This window comes from Muntiacus reevesi, chromosome 10 (genome assembly GCF_963930625.1).
Source record: "Muntiacus reevesi chromosome 10, mMunRee1.1, whole genome shotgun sequence".
NCBI lineage: Eukaryota > Metazoa > Chordata > Mammalia > Artiodactyla > Cervidae > Muntiacus > Muntiacus reevesi.
This window is the reverse complement of record NC_089258.1, coordinates 42,235,530-42,260,098: the sequence shown is the minus strand read 5'-3', so window position 1 is coordinate 42,260,098 and position 24,569 is coordinate 42,235,530. Positions and strand designations below refer to the sequence as shown.

The 24,569-nt window shown below is 56.1% G+C and overlaps 1 protein-coding gene across 2 annotated transcripts in view; it reads right to left on the bottom strand.

Moving 5' to 3' along the window:
- Window positions 1-24,569, bottom strand: part of PXDN (peroxidasin) — a 66,937-nt gene that overhangs the window by 5,943 nt on the left and 36,425 nt on the right. For both annotated transcript variants that reach the window (XM_065947497.1, XM_065947498.1), the window contains exons 7-19: window positions 21,575-21,744; window positions 20,460-20,577; window positions 19,825-19,994; window positions 16,779-17,051; window positions 15,359-15,475; window positions 14,881-15,039; window positions 14,162-14,274; window positions 13,303-13,459; window positions 8,162-8,270; window positions 7,432-7,589; window positions 4,952-6,455; window positions 1,562-1,696; window positions 1,094-1,302 (exon numbers count right to left, since the gene is read on the bottom strand). In XM_065947497.1, coding sequence (XP_065803569.1) covers window positions 1,094-1,302; window positions 1,562-1,696; window positions 4,952-6,455; window positions 7,432-7,589; window positions 8,162-8,270; window positions 13,303-13,459; window positions 14,162-14,274; window positions 14,881-15,039; window positions 15,359-15,475; window positions 16,779-17,051; window positions 19,825-19,994; window positions 20,460-20,577; window positions 21,575-21,744 — 3,392 coding nt within the window. The remainder of the gene's footprint in view (window positions 1-1,093; window positions 1,303-1,561; window positions 1,697-4,951; window positions 6,456-7,431; window positions 7,590-8,161; window positions 8,271-13,302; window positions 13,460-14,161; window positions 14,275-14,880; window positions 15,040-15,358; window positions 15,476-16,778; window positions 17,052-19,824; window positions 19,995-20,459; window positions 20,578-21,574; window positions 21,745-24,569) is intronic.

Sequence of the window (24,569 nt, the reverse complement as noted above, 5' to 3'; positions counted from 1 at the left end):
TACTAATGACAGTGACCTAGCTAGGACTTTTTCAGGAAGAAGACACGGAAGAGCAAACTGGATTCCGCATCTGGCGTCCACCAGCATGGCGGGCCACAGGCCGGGGCTCAGGGCCACCTCGTCCATGGCTGCGTGACCCGTGGCCACCCCAGGCTTGCGGCCCCGTGATCTCACCTCAGGAATGGGCCCGCAGAGTTTCCCCGCTGCAACGGTTCCTGGGCCTCTGATCACAGTTTGAATAAAGCCAAAACTATGTTCAAACGAGAATGTGCAGTCAAGGTTAGCCACGACCCAGAATGCAGAGCAGGAGGCTTGCAGGGGGACAGTGGCCCCTGAGCAACCTGGACCGCACATCCAGAAACGGGCTTCTCGGGCTCCCAGAGGCCTGCGGGTGCCTGCCATCGCCCCTCGCTTCCTCAGAAGTGTTTACAGCACCTCTCTCTGCACACACAAGTTACTCTAGGCATTTAGGACACACAGCACCCATTTAAAAAACTCAACGTGTGTCTGACGCGCTTTCACATGCTTCTTGTTCATCTTTTATCTGCAGGCTCAGATATCGCACTGTTTAGTCGCTAAGTCGTGTCCAACTGTGTCGCGACCCCCTGGGCCACAGGCACCAGGCCAGGCTCCTCTGTCCACGGGACCCCCAGGCAGGAACACTGGAGCGGGCAGCCGATTCCGTCTCCGGGGGGTCTTCCCAACCCAGGGATCCAACCAGAGTCTCCTGCACTGCAGGCGGACTCTCTACCACGGAGCCACCACAGAAGCCGCAGGTACGAATAACAGGCAGGCTGTCAAACGCAGACACGCGGGCGGTTTCCAGGGAAACAGGGCACTTAATGCATCAACGTTCTGCTTTCCGTCTCTCTGACTGAGCACCTTAGCCCTCACACTACCTCCTGTCTCGTGGCTTCACAGACTCGTCGCCGTCACTCACCGATTTCAGGGTCCACAGCACTGCCCAGTGGATGCTCAGGGCTGACCGCCTTCCCCCGCCGGGGCCCCCCCGTCTCCGCCTGCTTCCCCGGCCATGCTGACCCCAGCCCGCGCTCCATCCAGCCGTCAGGGGCGGACGGGCACCCGAGCCCACCTTCACAGCAGTCCTGCCACACTCGGAGGTCCACCCGGGGGATCTCGTCGCAGCTGCTGTAGCCGTGGGGGAACTCGGCCACGCGGAACACGTCCCTCTGCACACGCGTGATGTTGTCGGCGTTGTCGCACACGATGCGGGCCAGCGAGCCCTGCTTGATCTGGGTGAGCTGGGCAGGAGTGAAGACCCCCGGGTTCTCGTACCACAGCCTGCGTCCCCGGGGCGAGAGCGAGGTCAGAGAGAGCCAGCGAGGCCGCAGCCCCAGGGGCCGGTTAAGACCATCCTCACGCTCAGCTCCACTCACTACACAGACGTGAGCGTCACGTGCTGTGGTGACAGTGCTCTGAGCGACCCAAAACGCAGAGACGAGAAGTCCACACCCAGAGCAGCAGCGTCACTGCCGCGCCAGCACTGCCGCTGTCCGGGACACCCCTGCACGGGGCACCCGCCGAGCTCCTGGGGCCTTACCTGTCCCCGTCCCGGAGGCGCCTGAACTGCGTGCTCAGCAGACACATCAGGGTGGGTCCCAGGCGGCTGCCAGGCACCAGGTCCTCCACCATGAGGGCCGGGAACAGGTCGATGTTGAGCGGGGAGCCGTACAGCCTGCGAGATGGAGCGGAGGTTCAGACTCAGCGCCGGGGCCCGGGGAGCGCCAGGCGCATGGTTGCGTCCGACCCTCTGCGACCCCGTGGACTGCAGCCCACCAGGCTCCTCTGTCCATGAGATTCTCCAGATAAGGATACTGGAGTGGGTTGCCGTTCCCTTCTTTAGCTAGTCGCTTTAGTCGTGTCTGACCTTCTGCGACCCCGTGGACTGCAGCCCACCAGGCTCCTCTGTCCGTGGGGTTCTCCAGGCAAGGACCCTGCAGTGGGTTGCCATGCCCTCCTCCAGGGGATCTCCCCAACCCAGAGACCAACTTCTGCACCTTCTGACTGACTCCCCGCGTCTCCTGCATCTCCTGCGCTGCAGGCAAATCCTTTACTGCTGAGTCACCCGAAAGCCCAGACCGGGCTTCCACCCTCCCCCAAACCTGCACGCTAGAGCCCTAAGTGATGGTGTTTGGAGTTGGGGTCTATGGGAGGTCCCGAGTGCAGGAGGCATAGCCCCGACGATGGGACCAGTCCCCTTATGAGAAGACATGAGAGACAGACAGACAGACAGGGAAAGCACCCAGGGAGATAGCAGGACAGCGAGGCCCTCCTTCCCGAGAGGACTTGGTCAGAAGGTGGTGCTGGTGGCTTAGTAGCGCAGTCCTGTCTGACTCCTGCGACCCCATGGACTGCAGCCCGCCAGGCTCCTCTGTCCATGAGATTCTCCAGGCAAGGATACTGGAGTGGGTTGCCATTCCCTCCTCTAGCTAGTCGCTTTAGTCGTGTCTGACCTTCTGCGACCCCAGGCTCCTGTGTCCACGGGATTCTCCAGGCAAGGACACTGGAGCGGGTTGCCATGCCCTCCTCCATGGCATCTTCCCAACCCAGGATCGAACCTGGGACTGACTCCCACATGGCAGAGAGATCTGTTACCGTGTAAGCCACCAGGGAAGCCCAAGACGCATGTTGTCAGGAGTGGGATTAGAACACACACCTCCAGGGGAGGCTGTGACCGAAGCAGCGCCCTGGACTGCCCGGCCATCCTGACGTGGTGGGGAGCACGGCAAGAATGGAAAAGGCCTCATGCTGTTCTCCATCACGATTTGACGTGATTCAGACCTTCATTTAACTATGACAATCCAGCTCTTTCTTTAAAGCATCTGTCAGTCGTGTATTAAAGAAACATTCCTGCTTCCTGTTTATACACACATGATAAAATACACACACGAGATATTTATCATACAAAGTTTAGAGAAGCCCAGAAAACACAGGGAAGGAAATGAAAACCAAACCTTCCTGACCACTCAGAGACAACCTGACGTCTCAGAGTAAACCTTCCAAAGTTCCCGTCGTAGATGCACGGGAAGACGAAGCTACGAACAGCTGAAGACACACACTCAAAGATGCTGGCATTCTACCCAACACTGAAAATGTATTTCCTGTGAGGAAACCACTTACGAATGCACACTGTACAAAAGACGAAGTCAGCAAGGTTTAAACAGTCAAGAACAAGCTCTCTCGCCAACCTCTTCCAAGTCCTACGCGTCCTATAACTGAGACGCCTCTTTCACCTCCTCGGACCCGGGATGCTGACCTTGGGCAAGGGCGGGCAGGGCCATCTGCAGAGCCGCTCGTGGTCTCGGGAGTGGGGTCAGTGTGAGGCCGCCCTCACGGCCCCAAGTTCAAGGACCTTCACACTGAACTTCGGTTCAGATGGAAATCGTCAGACAGAGCCAGGCGAGTTTGTTCTCTGCCTGAGGGGGGTTTTCTCAGAGGGGACACCCTGTTCCTAGGTGGAGTTCCCCCGTCTGTCCCCACCTGAACGATCGGGCTGCACGGGAGGCCCCCACGCTGGGGGCGCAGACCCAGAGACAGGGCACCTGCCCGATCACAGCCCGCAGCCCAGGTCGCTCTCCACTCACTCCAGGCTGCTGGAGGTAGATCTGATCAGACGCCACTATCACAGCTGGGAGCACTCGCTCCTGAAGCTCCGTCTATAGCCCCCACTTTCCCGACGGGCTCGTGGGCTGAGGCTGGGACGCACTGTCCTGCGTCATCTCTCCTCTGGGACACCCCTCTCTCTCCCACTCTGAGTCGGGCCTGACGCGGGGGAGGGGAGACTTGGGACCCCCGGGTGGGCGGGTCACGCACTTGGCCCGGGTCCCCCGACCCCCAGCAGGGCCGGGCTGGAGAGCAGGTCCTTCGCGTGGCGGTGATGTAAGCTGGGCAAGGGACAGACACTGGGAAAGCGACCTTGTCCGTCTGGACGAGAACAACAGAGGATGCTCAAGCGTGAAAGGCACAGACCATCCACATCCCCGAGCTGAGCAGCCCTGTGACGCAAGGTCTTGGACAGGAGTGTGTTTGTCTGCGAACCCGGCCACCTGACAGTGTGATTTAAACCAAGGCTGGAACGCGTTGAGCTTAGCAGATGACGATGCCCAGTTACTCACAACCTGCAGCGAATCGTGAGTAAGGCGCCACTTTGCCCCGAAGGCACCAGCCCAGCCCCAGAGGAGCACGGCTGAGCCTCAGGGTTAAGCGTGTGACTTAGGAGCCAGCGGCCCAGCAGCCCAGCTTCTACGGAACAGGAGAGTCCGGAGCGCACCCAGAGTGAGCCTTTTCAACAAAGTATCTTTTTTTCTTTCTAAAACGACTCTTTCAAACCTGAGAGAACCTACTGCACACGCAGTGACCAGCGGACCAGCGGCTACGAGGGGTCCCTGTGGGTGGTCACCTCCACTAGAGACCAGCTCAGAAACGCCGAAATGAACGACACGAAACAGGACTGGAGGAGCCAGGTGGACACCAGCAGAGAGGGTGGTGGTTCTGCAGAGCTCGGTCACTGCACCGTCTGGACGCAGAGGGCCTGGGGAGCAGGGCGGCACGGCGGGAAGCCCCTCTCTGCAGGCCTGACGAGGCCAAGCTGGGCCGCTGCTTTGCCCCCGGGAGGACGGGCTGCCCAGGGCTTCCCGGGGACCCTGCCCCGTGCAGCACGTCTCCTCACACTTCTGTCCCCCCAGCCCGGCGACGTCTCTCCTGGGAAGGGCTGAAGCTGCCCCCTGACGGTGGGCAGGGACCCTGGGGACGTGGACAAGCCTCAGGGCTCAGGACTCATCGTCCTGCCAGCACCTGGGGCCGGTGCGTGCAGTCAGCAGCCCCCCATCTCTAGCTCCAGACTCCACCCCACCCTCCCGGGCTCGGCCGGCAGGGACGGAACCTCGGCTCCCGAGAGCTCGCCCCCCGCCCCCGCGGCCCCCACACCCACCGCTGCAGCTTCTCCCGGATCTCAGGGCTCTTGATCTCGTTCTTCAGGTCCTCGAAAGTGTGGGGGGCCGACAGGTTGCAGTAGACGCGGTACTCGTGGTAGGGCGGGATGCCGTGGTCGCGGCCGCGCTGGATGTTGATGGCGGCCAGGTCCAGTGCCACCGTGTGCGCCATGGAGAACAGCCGCTCCGTGAGCTCCGTGTTGAGCAGCTGGGACGGCACGCGCATCTTGCCGGGCACGCCGAACAGGCCGCGGAGCAGCGGGTCAATGCCGCCCTCGTTGACGATGCGGAAGGGGGAGAAGAAGGCCTTGTGCAGCGGCACGTGGCCCAGCGCCAGCGGCCGGAAGTCCTCGTCCAGCCGCTGCAGCAGGGGGTTGACGAGCGTGTGGCCGAAGCGGAAGGCGGCCGTGGCGAAGGCGTTGACGATGCCGGCGTTGACGCCCGGGTCGTAGCCGCGGTATTCACCCAGCATCTTCATGCCCGCCTCGCCCAGCACCTTGGGCAGCCAGTGCCGGTAGGTGATGTGCTGCATCTGGGCACCCACCAGCTTGCGGGCCTCGTGGTAGACCGTGTCGCCGTCCCAGTGCGGGTTCAGCGCCAGCAGCTCGGCGGCCACGCGGTTGTGTTCGCGGAACCACAGCGTGTGCATGCTGGTGAGGCCCAGCTGCTCGTTGGCGCGGTGGTCGCCGGCCAGGAAGCAGGGGATGGGGCTCTCGTTCTCGTCCCGCATGCATTCGGTGGGCGGCCCAGTGGCGAAGGGCAGCAGCGGCTTGCCGGAGCGCTGCACGATGCCCTGTCGCAGCAGCCCGCGCTGGCTGGCCAGGTCGCGGACCGCGCGGGCCTCGTGCTCGGAGCTGCCGTACACGTTGGAGCCGTCGATGTAGGACGTGAGCTGGTTGATCTGCTCGCGGGGGTACACAGAGTTCATGAGCAGCGACGTCATGCCACTGCCGCACACGGGGCTGGAGCGCACGAAGAACATGCAGCGCGCCCCGCTGCGCGCCCGCGGGTCGTCGGGCGGCAGGGCCACAGAGAAGCAGGGCGGGTCGTTGCTGCAGGCCGAGCTGCAGTGCTGCCCGTCGGAGAAGCGGGCCTGGCTCAGGGCCACCACCGTGGAGTCCAGGTCGTGGTCCAGGAACTGGCCCCACTGCATGAGCATGTGCGTGAACTGCTCATCCGGGGTGACGACCTCCGAGCCGATGAGGGCCGTGGACACCAGGCGGGGCATGGGCAGCGGGTGCCCGTGGTAGCGCCGGCCCGGGTCGATGCCCCGCGGCGTGTTGAAGCCGTTCTCGTACACGGCCTTGAGCAGGCGCTCGAAGGCGGTGAGCGAGGCACCCCACATGGGGTGCTGCAGGTTGTTGCAGGTGCCGTCGTGCGTGCGGTACTTCTGGTGGAAGCACATGTCCGAGCAGTTGTTGACGCGCCGGTGGGCCGTGCAGCCCGACAGGTTGGCGATCAGGCTCAGGTACTGCGGGGACACGAGGTCGTTGTAGTGGTAACCTGGTCGGGGGGGCGGGAGACGCGGCTCAGCGACCCGGGGCTGGGCCTGCTGGACCCGACTCCTGCGGGGGCCCAGGAGGGGAAAGGCAGGGAGGTGAGCAGGTTCCAGCAGGAGCGGACCTGACGCACCAGCGCCTGCTCCTGCCGCAGGCCCTCCCGGGCCAGACGCCCAGGGCTGCATGCTCACCCACGCTCCCCACACGGCTGGACACATCCAGAGCATCTCAGAGCCCAGCAGAATTGACTAGACCTGGACTTACAGGAAAGGGGAGCCAGAGCCCCTCTGCAGAGGACAGGGTCCTAAACACCCACACAAAGGGCAGGGAAGACCCGGGGGTGAGTCTGTTCGGGCTGGGGGAGAGGCGATCAGATGCTCGGGGAGCTGGGCTGCGCCAGAGGAGCTTTGAAGGGACAGGGCGCTGGGCTCCCAGAGCCAGCTGGCATCCGGCATTGGGCTCAGACCCCAAAGTCTGGCAGCTCCTGCCTCCCAGAGAGAAGGCTAGGGTGGCCCCGGCTCGGTCACAGCTGCCCTGAGGAAGCCCAGTCCTGAGCCCAAGAGCCAGCCTGGGAAGCGCTGCCTTCCACACGCTGCCTGGGTGCTCACCCCCTCGGGTCCCACAGAGCCTCACGGGGCGGGGGGCATGCCAGGGGCAGGGGCAGGGTGGCGTGACTCCCCGCGTCCACGCAGCACCTGCTGAGGCTCCACCAGCGTCCTTCCTAGCTCCCCTCACCGGGACCCGGGGCCTCCCGGGGCTCCCCCCTGCCCAGAGGACCTGACGATCGGAGCGCAGGGCCAGCAGGCCCCCCGAGCTGAGCACACACCACGTCCCCAACGGCTCTCCCACCAGACCTGTGAGAACCACAGCACCGTCCCCGCTCAGGCCGACCGCGGTGACGATGCTCGCCACAGACGCGGGGCCAGGCGGGCTGGACCTGCCCGGGAAGGGGCCGTGGGGGTGGCGCCGCGGGTACTGACTGGTTCCGTTGAGGTCCACCATCAGGCCGTGCTGCACGTGCTCCTGGATCAGCTGCAGCGTCCGCTCAAAGATCTCCCCGGCCCGGGCCTGCTCCACCGTGTAGGGGTCCCGTGGATACCGGAACAGGGCCAGCAGGTCGTTCGGGGAGCGAGGGCGGCTGGCGGGCGGGCGGGGCGAGGAGGCAAGAGTGGGACAGACGACCGAGAACAAACGTCACTCAAGAATCACCGCGGTTACCTGTTTCTACGGCTACATTTCTAGGGACACGAAGCGCCGTACCTTACTTATTCCGTGGAAGGCAACAAAGCAAAGGAACAAAACCAAAAGATGCTAAACATGAATAATTCATTACGTCAACTGAAAAAACACTGATAATCTATTTTAACTCAAACACAGCAAAAACACTTGGGGGTTGCCAAGATGAGCAAACGCATGAATGGCTTAAGAAATACTTTGTTTTTGCCAACTCACTGAGTAACAAGCCCAAGGAATGAGTCAAAAGTTTTCTGAAATGTTCTATTTGTGAATCACAGCTCAGCTTCTGCTTGGAAAGGACACACCTTTCTGTTATCTCAGCCCCCAGAGAAGTTAACACAACGCTGTTCATGATTCTCAAATTAAAACACTGCTTTAAGGACAGAAGACACGTAAGAACTTGGTGCAGAATTGCACGCCCTCTGTAAACCCAGCCCACGCGTGGGTCACAGCTCTGACTGCTTTTGCACGTACCTGTCAAACAAGTGTGTCCGCGTGGAGTTGATGGCTCTGTCCACAGTCGCAATGGCTTCAACGATGGACGTGGCCACAAACGGGTCCCCGTTCCGACTGACATCAGGAACTAGGAGGCAGGAGGTTGTGGGTTAACCAGCAAACACGCACACGGGTCAGAGAACAAAGACCAGACCCCGCAACGCGGACGCTGCTCCAGAGCTGTTTCTGCTTTTCCCTCTAAACTTAAGCTTCTTTATCACAAGCTCTACCAGAACTCTGCATGAAAGATGCTTTAAAATCACGGGATTCCCCACAAAGGGTCAAAGAAGCTGCAACTGAAAACTCCGAACTTCTTCTAGCAAAATATCAGCTGATGGGGAGGCCGATTCAGGTCCACTGAGCAGCCGCCCTGCCCTGCTGGGCTTTATCCACCGGTGGGTGGATGCTGCGATGCCTCCTGCCGAGGGACAGACAGGCCGCCCGCGGCTGGACCTCGGCCCACTCGCCTCCAGAGGCTCTGCTGCCCCTCGTCCTGACCCTCACAGAAGGATCAGACATCCTACAGCCAGCCTGTGTGCAAGCACGCTGTGCTCACACACACGACACAACACGTGCACACACACGTGCACACACACACGTGTGCGCACACGCGCGCACACACACGGCTCCTGAACCTGCTTCCTCTGAAGTTACAGCTCCCTTCCCACTGTCCTCTCTTCACTCCTTTTTCACTTAGTAGCATTTCACTTTTCTAGCATTTAGTTTGCTAAATAAGTTTTGTTCCAACCAAGCTTTTATCTTTAAAAATGCCTCAGGACATGTCACCCACAACATGCACTTTAACAAACTCAACAGTAAATTTTTCCATCAGAATACACAAGCCTTCTAGAAAACTCAACATGGCTGAAAATGCCCTTGGTGAGATGCTGCCTTCACGCGGTTGGCGCACCCCTCCTCCGGGCACACCCCCTCTCCGGGCGCACCCCCTCCTCGGGGTGTACCCCCTCCTGGCACTGATCTCAAATAGAGCCTGAATTGGATTTTGTATTGTAGTACAGCTTATTAACAATGTGTGGGGGGAAAAAAAAAAAAAAACCAATGTGTGGTAGTTTCAGGTGGACAAAATGGGATTCAGTCATACATATGTATCCATTCTCCTCCAAACTCCCCTCCCATCCAGGCTGCCACATAACATTGAGCAGATGCCTGAAAAACAGCATTCTCAATACAGTATTTTTTCATATTCTCAGAATTGGAATAGAAGTTTCAAGTCTCATTCAAATACTTTTAAATCACTAATCACTTTTAGCAGTAATACTAGAGGCCAAAATACACGGAGCTGTATCAAAGTTTCTGAGTGAATATAAATTAGAAATCTGCATTCTCTTCATACGAAGTCAAATGAGTCGAATCAAAATGTCATAATTTTTTCAGCTAGGCAAAAACTCATGAATTTTCCAAAACAAATACTATATTAACATAATATACATATACACAAAAGCTTTTCTAGTATGCTTCATAAAGGCTTGAGCGAGAACGACGGCCAAAAAAAAAAAACAGCAGACGGAAAAAGTGAAGAAGTGTAAGCTGACTGAAGCGGGGGCGCTGACCGTGAAACAGGAAAAGGGAGACAAACGAGGTAAAGTGAAAGCCCAGTCCAGCTGCTCACCAGTATCACACCGAGCCCTGGAGAAGAGCCACGATACTGGGCATTTGCAGTTTCCAAAAAACTCCAAGATAATTCCGTTACGCATCTGAATTTTAAAAAGTGATTAATCTTGGGCTTCCCTTGTGACTCAGCTGGTAAAGAATCCACCTGCAATTCGGGAGACCTGGGTTCGATCGCTGGGTTGGGAAGATCCTGTGGAGAAGGGAAAGGCTACCCACTCTAGTATTCTGTCCTGGAGAATCCCATGCACTGTATAGTCCATGGGGTCACAAACAGTCAGACACGACTGAGTGACTTTCACTTTCAGAAGTTTCCCTATTAAATGGTAGTTTCAGTGATATAGAATTCTATTATTTTCTGTGGACCAGTTGTGATATAATTACTGTAAAAAGCAAAAATATAATAGCAACAAATGTTTATCGGTTTTCACAATCAACAGTCAGACAAAAAACAAAAGATAACTATAATTGCAAGTCCTAAAGGAAACATGATCAACCTAACAATATAAAAACTGCACAGGGTTTAGGGTTAAGTAGCATGATGCAGAAGTGCATCTGTGCGCACGTCCTCAGCCGCCCAGCCAGCCTGGTGCCTTTAATCCATTTACGGTTAAGGCAATTATCGGTACATGTGACAATCAATGCATAACATGACCACGTTCTTAATTGTTTGGGCTCTACTTTGTGTGGGTCTTTTTCCTTCTCTTGTGTTTCCTGCCTACAGAAATCCCTTTGGCATTTGTTTCACAGCTGGTTTGGTACAGATGTATTCTCTTAACTTTCGCTTGTCTGGAAAGCTTTTGATTTCTCCATCAAATCTGACTGAGAGTCTTTCTGGGTAGAGTATTCTTGGTTGCAGGTTCTTCTCTTTCATCACTTTAAATATATCATGCCATTCCCTCTGGCTTGTAGAGCTTCTGTTGAGAAATCTGCTGACAGCCTGATGGGAGTTCCCCATCTGTTATCTGTCATTTTCCCTTGCTGCTTTTCACATTTTACCTTTATCTTTGGTTTCTGTCAGTTTGACTACTGTGTGTCTCGGTGTGTTCCTCCTTGGGTTGAGCCTGCCTGGGACTCCGTGCTTCCTGGACTTGGTTGACTATTTCCTTTCCCACATTAGGGAATTTTTCAGCTATTTCTTCAAATATTTTCTCAGGTCCTTTCTCTCTCTCTTCTCCTTCTGGGACCGCTATAATGCAAATGTTGGTGCATTTACTGTCACAGAGGTCTCAGGCTGTCTTCATTTCTTTTCATTCCTTCTTCTGTGTTCTGTCCTGTGGCAGTGATTCCACCATTCTGTCCTCCAGGTCACTTATCTGTTCTTCCGCCTCAGTTAATCTGCTACTGATTCCTTCCAGAGCACTCTTCATCTCTGTTTGTTCTTTAATTCCTCTAGGTCTTTGGGAAACATTTTTTGCATCTTTTCCATTATGTTTCTGAGATCCTGGATCATCTTCAGTATCATTATTCTAAATTCTTTTTCTGGAAGGTTGCCTATCTACAATTCATTTGGTTGCTTTTCTGGGGTTTTATCTTATCCCTTCATCTGGGATGGAACCTTTCCATCACGGTTACCTTTCTGTGATGTGGTTTTGGTCCTAGCTGCTCCGGGACTGCGGTTCTTCTTGCTGCTTCCGTCTGCCCTCTGGTGGGTGAGGCTACGAGGCGCATATAAGCTTCCTGATGGGAGGGACTGGTGCTGGGAAAAACTGGGTCTTGCTCAGTGAAAATGTAATCCAGTTACCCACTGACCCCGCCTTGTGAGCCGAGCGGCCTGGGGTCTACAGGCTCTATGGTAGGGTCAGTGGTGACCTCCATGGGGACTGGCGCCAAGGGGTCCCTTCCAGGACAGTTGCTGCCAGGACCCCCGTCCCTGAGAGGAGCCCCTGCTGACCCACGCCTCCACAGGAGACCCTGCAACACTGGCCGGCAGCCTGGGTCAGGCTCCTGTGGGGTCCCTGCTCCATTTGCTCGGATCCTGGCACAGACAACATTCTGTGTGTGACCTCGAGGACTAGACTCTGTCTCCCCCAGTCCTGTAACCAAATCCTGCTGGCCTCAGGGCCAGGCTCCCGGGGACACCCAGTCCCTTTGTCAGACCCCCAGGCCGGGAAGCCTGACGTGAGGCTCAGCGTCTTCCCAACAGCGGGAGAACTTCTCTGTATCATTGTTCTCCATGCTGTGGGTCGCCCACCTTGCAGGCATGGGATTTGATCTGATTGTGTTTGCATCCCTCCTACCATCTCGCTGTGGCTTTTTCGTCTTTGGACACAGGGTATCTTTTCTGGGGGGTTCCAGTGTTCTCCTGTCAATGGCTGTTCAACAGCTAGTTGTGATTCTGGTGTCCTCACAGGAGACGAGCCCACATCTTTCTACACGTCCTTCTACTCTGCCATCTTGAACCAGAAGCCCCCCGAATTAGGCAATTTTTAGAACCTAATATTTTTATAGGTTTTATGTATCTAATGCCACATGTCAGACAAACAGACAGGACAATCTTACATAATTTTATCACCTAACATTTCGTTATTACCAGCAACTTAAGTTGAATTTGTTTTTAAATCAGGAAATCCACTGATTTAATTTATAATCACCCCAGTCTAATATAATGGGAAAATAAGGTCATTTAACATTAAAAAAAAGAAAAAAGAAAAAAAAAAAGAGACGTGCAGATGTGCCCATATGCTCAAGGAACCACCTGGGGCATTCATGTATAAAATGGTGGTTTTCCCATTTCTTTTATACTTGAAAAATAACATTGCTTTACCATGAATTAGTTACACATGAAATATAAAAATAACCTTCCACCCACAATCTCCAAAATAACCACATTTTAGTGAATTTTCTTTACCCTTTTTTTTAAGTTACATGAATGTGTTTTTGAATTACTTTTCTATGACTATTGCTTGGGAAAAAAAAAATTCCACTTGCCAAGTGCAGGTCCGGGTGGAGCTGTAAGACCTATGAAAAGCCACAGGCCTGCATTTTACCCTGTTTGCTCAGAACCGAGGGGCACATCTGAGGTTTGCAGCTCTGGGATGGTGGAGGAGCACTCCCAGTCAGCACAGAGTGGGCCCGCCAGGCCCTGGGGCAGGACCAGGGAAGGGGACGGTCCCTGCCCTCGCGGGGGTTTCAGATGGAGAGTGAGCACGCCCCAGGGCCGCACGAGGCCACATGCGCTCAGGACAGACAAAACAGAACGAAGAGCCCCGACTCCTTCAGAGCAGGAGCTGCATCTGCGCTTCTGCCAAACGGTGGCTGCAAATTACATGGTGCAGAACTCCGGAGGGCGTGGGCGACCACGAAACCAGCTACAAAACCAGCGGGAGGAGGCCCTCCAAGCGTGCAGCCACAGAGTTCTCAGAGCCTGGGGCGGGGCGGGGGGGGCGGGGCAGCTGTGCCTCTGGGCCACGCCGACCTTTCTGCAAAGTGGATGTGCCCTGTCCTCTAACGGCCTCCGACCTCGCGGGGCGTCCACTCCGCGGCCTCACCGTTCACGCTGAGCACCATGCTGACCGACGCCTGCCCGATCGTGTTCCGTGCCACACACTCATAGCGGCCAGCGTCTGCGGTCCCAACGTCACGGATGGTGAGGAACCCCTCGGGGCTGATGTGAAATTTCCCACTTTCCGTCACCTGAACCCCATCCTGGAGCAAAATAAACGGAGAGGATGCAGAATCAGACCAAGGACCCGAGGGGTCTCTCTTGGGGGCGGGGCACCACGTGCTGGGGCCTCGCGAATGGAGCCCTCCTGACGGCTGTTCTCAGACCCCCCAGACACTGGGACGATCCTGCCCGCTGCAGATTCAAGGGCGGGAACCCCTCCTGCCTGCTGCAAAAGACCCAGAAAGCTTAAGACACAAACCTCGCTCTGTGGGACTTTGCAGGATCCCGGGGCACCAAAGGTGACCTTCGTGGGACGTGTGCTGGGCTGGGGGTGCAGAGCGGGGCACCCAGCGTGTGGGAGCAGCCAGGGCAGGTGTGTCACCAAGGAAGGCAGGGGACCTCCCAGGGCGAGGAGGAAGCGAGGGAGGCAGAGGCGTCAAGGCCCCGAGGACCCCGCCTCCCTCCCAGGGAACCACTTCACGACCTCCAGGAACGTGTCTTGTATTAAACAACTTGTTTATAGTTAAACGCAGACTAGCGTTTCTGTGCTGGGCTCAGTAAGAACACCACAGTGAAATGGGACACCGGAAAATCTCTCAGTGATTGCAGGACCAAGGACCTAACAAGAGGGACGCTTTCGCTTCTGTCACCAAGAAGGACACGTACGGGCGAATGTCCCGAGTCTGTCTTGTTCAGGTTGGCTCTCTGCCCGCGCCGGCAGGCCTGGACGCCTCAGCCCTTACCTTGTTCCAGGTGACGGCGGGCTCCGGCTCGCCCTGGGGACGGCAGGGCAGCTGCACGTTGCTGCCCACCTCCACCGTCATGTCCCTGGGGACGCTGGTGAACACTGGGGTAACTGCAAGGCAGGAACGGGGGCTGACACGCGCAGAACCCAGGCAGCCCAAGGTCCGCAGCAGAGGCCCCGCCCCCGGTCAGGGCAGGTCCGGGGCACCGAGCGCCCTCGCTGGGGCCAGGCCGTGCGCGACCTCGTTTCCTGCCGAGGAGCCAGACAGGACCTCTGGGCTGCCAGCCTCCCCGTGAGCAGCAGCCTCAGGGCAGCGGCCCGCCTGTCCACGTGGCTCCTGCCCTGCATGTGAGTCCAAGGCCTCAACCCCCAGGAGCCGGTGATGAGGCAGCGGGGAGGGGACCAGCTAACAGCCCCACTCACGGGCCACCCACCGTCCTGCCCCTCAGGGCTGGAAGGGAACCCTGGGCCCGTCGGCCGATCAGACCAGGCCCCCACGCCCCATCGACGCTCTGCAGGCAGAGCCTCCGGCCCCGTCCCCCAGGCCAGGGGAAGAAATTAGCAGGGGAAGACGGCCCACTGAACTGTCGGAGCCCGCCAGGCCCGCGCCCCCAGGACCAGGCCCCACAGCGGGCATGGACGATTCGGGCTAGACTAAGGTCTCAGGATGTGAGTCCAGGGCTGGTCCCCTGGGGGAGGGTGGGGACCGCCGCCTACCTCGGGGCTGGACGGTCAGGTGCGCGGCGACACTCTGGGAGCCGATGATGTTCACGGCCTGGCACTCGTACTGGCCCTGGTCGTGCAGGGCGACGGCCAAGATCCTCAGCGTCCCCGACGACAGGACCAGGTGGCGCCTGTCCACCGACAGCTGGCTCCCTGCAAGACGGGGACACGCTCTCAGCGACAGGTACGCAGGCGCAGGAGCCTGGCCTTCCTTGGGGTGGCAGATGGAGCCTCGGGGCCAGGCAGAGGCCTGACTGAGGGACGGAAGGATCCAGCAGCTTGCTATCCCCGGGTCCAGCCTGGAGCCACTGGCCCCAAGGCCTGCCGCCCTGGTCCTCGGTGAGGACAGGTCCACCCGGACACGCCACGGCACTGGGTCACGTTCTGATTCCACTGCTGTGGCCTGCCCAGGGCACTGTGCCCCAGGGAGCGAGGGGAGGCAGCGCGGGTCGCTGCCCTGGTGGCCACTCACCTCCCTTCGTCCAGGCGATGACGGGCTGCGGGTAGCCCTTTGCCTCGCAGTGGAACTCAACCGTCTGGCCCTCGATGACAGCTCTGTCCTGGGGCGTCACGGTGAACTGAGGAAGCGCTTACAGAGGAAAAGACGCGGAAACGAGGCATTCAGGGGACAGCTCTGGGTGCAAAGTCAGTCTCCTTCCCGGAGTGAGCCCTCCCCCTTCACCCAGGGCCCATCAGGACCCCCCTGCTGGTGCAGCATCCCAGGGAGGGAGGAAGAGGCCAGAGAATGAAAGGATGCAGAGCAGGAAGAAGACCACGCCTCGGGTGCTTCTCAGCATCACACGCTCATGTGTGCGGAGACTATTAATCTAACAGCACAGAACTCCCTAACGACCAGCCTTGCTTCCTGCAAAGGGCCCAGGTTCATCTCCTCAGCCTAAACCAAATATATTTGCAAATGGGTAAAATGTTATCTAGTGCAACTGTGTGCGGTGACAGGAGTCATGCTATTATTATTGGGTGAAAAAGACAAAAATAAATTACAGAATAAATATATCCAATATAATTCCATTTTTATAAAAGCAACAAGCCAACTTCCCAGGTGGCGCTAGTGGTAAAGAAATGGCCTGCCGATGCAGGAGACGCCGGAGACAGGGGCTCAATCCCTGGGTCAGGAAGATCCCCTGGAGGAGTGTGTGGCAACCCCCTCCAGGATTCTGGCCTGGAGAATTCCATTGACAGAGGACCTGGCAGGCTAGAGTCCATGGGGTCACAGAGAGTCAGGCACAACTGAAGGAACTTAGCACACACAACAGCCACAACCAAAACCAAACAACATGACTGCACAGTCACACGTGCAAAGAGCAAGCCAGAGGACAGAGTAAAAGGCACCAACTTTAGTGACTCTGCTTCCGCCGGAGGCTGGAAAAGCTGATGGGGAGACAGGAGGGAAAACTCTTTTTCTGCATTCACACTTCTGTGCCGTCCTAGCACTTGTCAACCAAAGTCCCACTTTGCAATTAAACTTTAAAACTATTCATAAACTCATTCTAGCCAGTTAAGGACTTTGAAAATACACAATGTTAAGTCTTAGAACTACATATACTCTCAGACTCAGAGTTCAAAAATCAACCCTAAGGAAATTCCAAGATGTGTGCCAAACTTCTAGACAGCAGTGAATTGGCACGCACACCCACATTCACATGGAGAACACAGCAGAGAAATAGAGCCCTGACGGCCTGATGCCTGCAGGCGGAAAATAAACGTGTCTCCAGTCCCACGGAGGGTCCTCGGGGACAGGAGAAGGTTCGGCAGGCTCGGGGACGGGAGAAGACGCACGGGCTCTGGGATGGGGGGATCGGCGGAGCTCCAGGGCCGCTCTAGGGCAGGCCAGGGGGGTCAGGGAGCCGGGGCTCCACGCGGACTGGCCTCACCTTGGACGATGATGAACGCCGTGGCGTGGATGCTGTCCACAGTGTTGGAGGCGAAGCAGGTGTACTCCCCGCTGTCCTCCTGCTCCACGTTCTGGATGTAGAGGCCACCGGACGGGGTGATGCTCACCCGGGGGTCCGCGGGCACGGGGCTGCGGTCGCCCCTGGTCCAGGTGATCTGCGGTGGGGGGTGGCCCGTGGCGCTGCACTCCAAGGTCACACTCTCCCCCACCAGCACCTCTGTGTTCTGGGGCTGGATCACAAACGCCGGGCGAGCTGCCGCGGGAGACAGATTCGGAATCAACATCCTCCAGCCTAGCAGACGGTTCTGCTTGGGTTTTCTACTCGTTCTGCCTATTGACGTCTAAAATAAGTAGAACCAATTCAATCCGACTGCACGCTTTGTCTCCTTTCCTTTTTAAAGAAACGTGCAGACCATAAAGATGGTGCACGGCCTTAGGTTAAGCCAGCAGCAGCAGTGCTGACCAGTTAGAACTGGTTGCTTTTTCAAACATGGACTGAATTCTGGCCCAGTCTCACTTCTGATGATTCTAAAAGCACTGTCAGTCTTGTTAGCAGGTAAACCTTGCTAGTAGTTCTTACTAGTTATAAAACACTGTTTTCAAAGGGTATTTAGAATATACAGAAATAACAAATTTCCCTCCAGGAAGGAAAATACAAATGAATAGTATGACAATAGTTTCTGACTCTAAATCCAGAAAAAAAAATCCACATATTTATTATTGAGCTCTTCAGATGAGTATGTACAGAAACAAAACATGTTTCTAACACGTCAGGAACACAAACCACCCTGGTCTACCAGGACAGAAATTCGGCCATGTAGATCAAAACTGGACATTCACTCACCCTTCTGCTCAGAAATTACTCTGCTAGGACTTTACCCCGTAGGCATTTAAATAGGCTTATAGAACAGTACACGTTTTTAAAAAAGGACTTATTACTGTGCTGTTTCTTAGGGCTGACAACCTTATCCACAATTTTCTAACCCAAAAAGCTCCAAAAATAAGTAATCTTTTTGTAACTTCTTTGTTTACAAACCTTGATCCATTTAGCACAAAGCTACTTACAGTCATCATCTATTCCACTTACCGAACACTCATAGGACTGAATAGGACTTTATATTATTGATAATGATGTTATCTGAGATTCTGTGACAGTTTAAAGCAGAGCAAAATGGTGGGAAACGTACAGGTGATAAAAACTAATTAAAAGAAAACTGGTTGCCTCTGTATAAAATCAAATCAATCTTAAGGCAAAAAATATTGATAGAGGCGAAAGTGTTAAATTTTAAAGTGTTAAAGTTTAATTCATGAGGAAGATAAAAACTGCGGACTAATATGCCCCTAATAACAGAGCTTCAAAATAAAGTACATTTACCCCTTTGTGACTCATGGAAACTTACAAATGGGTCCATCATCATCATCTACATCATAGGATTGACAGACTTCCATAAAGGGGCTCAGTGCATATATTTTGGGCTTTTTACGCCATAAATCTTTCAGTGTGATTATGTTCCAAAAAGACTTAATCAACAGACACTGAAATCTGAACTTAATTTCATTATCATGTATTCTAAAATGCTATTCTTAAGTTCCTCAATTGCATAAAAAAGGTAAAACACATTCTAAGTGTAAACATCTAAAACCAGGCAGTGGTCCAGGCTGGGCAGCCCCCGGTCCAAGCTGAGTGGCTGCCCCCTGGATCTGCAGTGACCTTCCCATCCCCCTGTAGGAGACCCTTCACGTGCATTTCTGGGAGCAAGGCCAACAACCTCAGACTGGTGTACTAAGGAAGGCTCTCGTCCCTGAGAAACAAACGAAACTTCAGATCAAAAGAGGTTAGATTTGGAACTCTCGGGCCAGAGGGAGGCTCTACTGTTCCCGTCGAGGGATCACCCGCCCGTCATCACAGCAGCTGCGCCAGGACTCGCACTGTTCACGTCCTGCTACTCCCTCTGTCCTGACGTGTCCCTCCAGCACGGCGCCACTGTGACGCCACGGGCTTCCCTGGTCCTCACAAACCAAGCACAAGCTCCTTAGCGGCCGGCAGCCCTGTCTTCTCTGGCAGACTCACAGCCGTGTGGCTCTGCAGAGATCCTGGACACCTGGTTCCACATGGGGAACCTGGGATTAAAGGGGTTTGACTTGGCTGCAGTTATCTGCCCTGCACATTCCTCTGAACTGGTGTTTGAGAGCTGGGGATTCTCATTCATCAGTAAATCTGGACTATGTCTCTGCCAGGATATACTGAGGCATACAAAGTTCTCATAGTGAGACTCTAAACAAAGAACCACAGAAATCATTCATCCTGCCGCCGAGGGTGTTGCAAGGCCCTGAATCACACAGCACGAGAGAAACACAAACTCAGGACCACTCACACGAGGACGACCAGAACCGTGGCGGCACCGCGGCCAGCAGTGCTGTGTCCAGCGACCCTGGGGCCAGGGTCACCCCCAGGCTCTTCTCTAAGGGCCAGCTCCTCTTCTGGCCAAAGTCCCAAGGGTCAACACTTGGACAAGAGTGGGGTTTGTAACCTGCTGTGACCCAGGCCAATCCAAGGACGTAGCTGTGCTTCCTTTGGCTCCAACTATCTTTTCAGATCAGGTATCAATACTTTAGACATGGGAATTTTGCATCAAAATTCGGATTTTGGATTTCTTTTAAAGTTGCCAAGGCCTATAGCACAAGAGCAAGCCCACTGCCAGGGGGCAGCCAGTGAGATGCCCTCGGGACCACCGCAAGCGGAGGTACTGGGCAGGGACACTTGTCTCCCCAGGTGTCCACAGCCCTCTGGACAGTGACCCCAGCAGCGGCTACCCACGGCCACTCTGAGTGACCACCTGGATGAAGGGTTGGCGGTGGACCAGAGCAATGGTCGGGGGTCACGCGTGACCCTGAGCCAACCCTGCTGCTGGTGCTTCAGCTGGGACACTAGTGTCTGTCTCTCACCACCAGGGGCAAAGAGAGAAGGGAGCGACGGGGAGAAGGAGATTCGGGAAGGGCTGAGTGTCGAGGAGCTCTGTGCCTACCTGGAGACCGGAAGTACCTGAGGGTCACCTCCTGCGTCTTCACCTCCCCGGCCACGTTCTTCGCCATGCACTGGTAGATGCCCTGGTCCGTCTCCCGCGTGTTCTGGATCATGAGGGTCCCGTCATCCAGCAAGTTCAAGCGGGAATCCGTCTTCATGCTCAGCTCATTGCTGTAACGACAGACCCGGCTGGCTCAGGCCCCCAAAACACAGGAAATATCCAGTCATCCCCGTGCGTCTGGTCCCAGCCCAGGGATCCTGGCCTCGAGGCGCGGACCACCCGAGGTGACAGAGAAACGTCTCCTCCTCTTTGCGTTCCCTCCAGGGAGGAGCAGGAAGGGCCGGGTGGGAGGAGGAGGAAAGGTCAGGGTGGGCAGGCAACCTGGAGCTCCTGGGGTACCGGGACGGCTGGGACCCGGCGCCCAGCACCCGTCCGATGTCTAGGATCCAGCGCCCCCAACACCCCATCTGATGTCTAGGACCCGGCGCCCCCAGCACCCTGTCCAGTACCCCCAGCACCCCGTCTGATGGCTGGGACCCACAGCCCAGCACCCCTGACGGTTGGGACCTGGGGCCCCCAGCACCCCGTCAGATGTCTAGGACCCGGCGCCCAGCACCCCGTCCGTAAGCACTCACTTGTTCCGCAACCAGATGATCTCGGGCTTGGGGTTGCCCTCGGCCCTGCAGGTGAAGAAGACGGTGTTGCCCAGGGTGACGTCGGCGTCCTGCGGCTCCGACGTGATCCGCGGCCTTTCTGCGCCAAAAGGAAAGCAGACCCTCTTGTCTTGGTCCTAAACCACCGTGCGAACAGGAGCCCAGAGTGAGCCCCTTTGGTTCGAGAGAAAATCGCACATGTCCAAACCAAAAACACTCCTGTGGGGACAGCCAGCGGAGAACAGCTTCTCCATGGAGAAGACAGTGCCAGAGCCAAACCACAGCATTTCCAGGACCTCACGCCCACCGCGCGACCCCTGCCACCAAACCAGCTCTCACGGGCGAGGGCAGGACACAGAGAGACCACAGGGCCGCCCGGGGCTGAAGTCAGTCACCCGCACACGCGAGGGGCCAGGACCCCGTCCACAAAGGGATGGTGATGAAAGGTCACAAGTGGTGACCAGCAAGGGACTGAACTGCTGCATTACCAGGAAACGGAGTGACTTTCAACTGCAGTCGATTCTGTTTTTAATATATGAATATAAACATGATGCCTTGGAAAAGCCAGTTTTCCCACTCCAACAGCGTGCTAAGCCGATGAGCTGAGTTCCTCGGCATTTACGAATATGGGAGATTCTGCCCTGCAGGGTCTGACTGTTATCTGTGGTGAGGGGTCACGCGCCTGTAGGCAGCGCACAGGTGAATCAGCTGGACGAACCCAGCCTCGTCCACCCCTCGTGGCCACCGCCCAGATCCAGACACAGGAGGTGGCCAGCTCCCAGCCGGCAGCCCCAAGCCCTCCCCCAGGAGCTGCCCCCTCCCTCCACGGGCCCCGCCGCCCGGCAGCTGCAGCCTCTAAAGGCAGAGGGTTGGAAGGAGCAACAGAGGACCTGATGCATTTCATGTTGCTATTTTTTTTTTTTGCAGGGAAACCTGACAATAAAACCCACATTTACTACCAAATAGTTTCCTACAGGTACTGCAGAGACAGACTCTGCAGCAGGGACCCGGTGAGGCTCACCCAGACTCGCTTCATGGGATCCCCGGGGACAGATGGACACGGGGCTGCACACGCTCCACCCTCCAGACGCACTCACCACAGTCCAGCTCCTCCGGGGTGATGGTGGCCACGGACCGGCCCTGGATGCGCCTGGGATACTCACAGGTGGCCGCAGCCTGCGCATTTCCTGACCGCGCGTAGCCCTTCAGCAGGTCTGCCAGCCACAGGATCTCACAGTCACAGCGAAGCGCGTTGGAGTCCAGGCGCCTGCAAGGAGGAGGCTGTGGGTGAGGACATGAGACGCGGATGCACAGGGCTGATCCAGCCCAGTCGAACCCGCAGTGCGGGGGCTGCAGACGACGGAGTCTGAACGGGTCCTGCCTGACCCGACCCGGCAGGACCCACACTCGGCAGAACCAGAGCTGGGGAGCAGGGAGCCCAAGCGACACTGTAAAGGGTGGTGCTGAGTGATCAAAGGCGTGAGACGCAGGGTGGAAGCAGGACCTACGTGGGCTGGCGGAGTCGGCGCAGGACGAGAGCCTGCGTGAGACGGACAACGCAGGAATCCCCAGACAAAGCACCACCCCTGCCACCCACCCTCTTCCAGGATTATCTCCCGTGACCCTGACACCCCCGAGAGGCACCTCTCAGGGGCTGAATGATCCCGCAAGCCCCCAGGGGGCCCGTGAAGGTGGACTTAACCCTCCCAACAAGAGGAATAGGCAAGGTGTCGCCTCTGCCCTCGGGACAATGGCTGTTTATGTGGCAAAGCCCAAGGTGAGGGGTGTAACGGGTGGACCAGAAACCACAGCTGCCTGACCTGACACATGCTGGCAAGAGGCCGGAAACCAGCTCTGCTCAGATCCAAGGAGGCAGCTGCAGGCCGGCCACGCTGGGCAGGGCCCCCCACCCCGGGACCAGAGCCAAGGGCCTGCCCGCAGGCATCCACTCAGCTCCCCCAACGGGCCAGGGCTCCCTGGGAGGCAAGCCCAACATCAGACCTCCTGCCTGCATCTCTCTGAGGCTGGCTCAGGGTGGCAGGAGCGGCAGGTAGGGCTGGCCCCTCTCCAGATGGTCAGCTCTGATGAGTGTGGCTGGCGGGGTCTACAGGGCTCCACGCAGACCCACCAGAGCTCCCCCCGCCTCGGGGACCTGCCTGGCGCCTGCTGGCCCCTCAGCCCCGCTGGGAAAACCCCAGGACCTCTGTGCTTAGGACCGGCCCCAGGGACAGAGGGTGGGCAGGCGGGCCCAAGTGGGTGACACTGGCCGGAAGTCCCCAGCTGCACGCTCCCTTGGCCATCCCGGGGTTGGGGGACCTTGATGGGGCCAAGAAGTCTGAGGAGTAGCAGATGGGCAGAGGCCACGACGCAGACGCGGGGCAGAAAGAAGGCAGGGACAGAGCCCTGCCGGCCTGTTCTGGTCTCAAGGAGGCCCCGTCTGCCCTGACTGTCCAGGTATCGCCTGGCAACCTCATTCCTGCTTTCTTATCTGTTGAAGAGGCAGCAGTTATCTTATCTGCCACCTAGCTTGACATTTGGCTAGAGATTTATCTTCTTTATCCTAAAGAAAAAGATTGTAAGTAGTGAGGAAAGCTTGTGCCTTATTCACTGAGGAGAAAAACAAAAGTTCACTCTGGGTCCAGGCTCGGCAATCTGACTTTTCTGTCTCTCTCTTAAGTCTAGTTCATTGTTCATACTCAGTAATGCCTAACTGAGAAACAATGGCCTTCAAGACCTCAGAGAAAAACACACAGAAGACGTGAGACAGCGTCTTCCACCAGCACCAGAACACCTCGGTTCTGTCAGAACACCTCGGTTCTGTCATTGGTCCTGTCAGAACACCTCAGTTCTGTCATCGGTTCTGTCAAAACATCTTGGTTCTGTCAGAACAACTTGGTTCTGTCACTGGTCTTGTCAGATCACCTCAGTTCTGTCATCAGTTCTGTTAGAATTCCTCAGTTCTGTCAGAACACCTCGGTTCTGTCATCAGTTCTGTCAGAACACCTCAGTTCTGTCAGAATACCTTGTTTCTGTCATCGGTTCTGTCAGAACACCTCGGTTCTGTCATCAGTTCTGTCAGAACAGCTCGGTTCTGTCGTCGGTTCTGTTAGAATTCCTCAGTTCTGTCAGAACACCTCGGTTCTGTCATCAGTTCTGTCAGAACAGCTCGGTTCTGTCGTCGGTTCTGTTAGAATTCCTCAGTTCTGTCAGAACACCTCGGTTCTGTCATCAGTTCTGTCAGAACAGCTCGGTTCTGTCGTCGGTTCTGTTAGAATTCCTCAGTTCTGTCAGAACACCTCGGTTCTGTCATCAGTTCTGTCAGAACACCTCGGTTCTGTCATCAGTTCTGTCAGAACAGCTCGGTTCTGTCGTCGGTTCTGTTAGAATTCCTCAGTTCTGTCAGAACACCTCAGTTCTGTCAGAACACCTCCATTCTGTCATCAGTTCTGTCAGAACACCTTGGTTCTGTCATCAGTTCTGTCAGAATACCTCGGTTCTGTCATCAGTTCTGTCAGAACACCTCGCTTCTATCATCGGTTCTGTCAGAACAGCTCGGTTCTGTCGTCGGTTCTGTTAGAATTCCTCAGTTCTGTCAGAACACCTCAACTCTGTCAGAACACCTCCATTCTGTCATCAGTTCTGTCAGAACACCTCGGTTCTGTCATCAGTTCTGTCAGAATACCTCGGTTCTGTCATCAGTTCTGTCAGAACACCTCGCTTCTATCATCGGTTCTGTCAGAACAGCTCGGTTCTGTCGTCGGTTCTGTTAGAATTCCTCAGTTCTGTCAGAACACCTCAACTCTGTCAGAACACCTCCATTCTGTCATCAGTTCTGTCAGAACACCTCAGTTCTGTCATCGGTTCTGTCAGAAGTGATCAGTGTGAAGATAGCTTCTTTTCAGAGACCTGAAAATGGACAGAATTCAGTTGTGTGCACGCCTAAAGAAAAGGAATGCAATACAGCTTAGAGATTCTTTCTAGGCCGATTTTATTTCCACCAGTAAAATATGTTAACATGGAATTAAAAACTAAATTGAAGAATTTAAAATTGGTTTTTAAAAAAGTCTTACTTGCCTAGTGTGTTAACCTGAG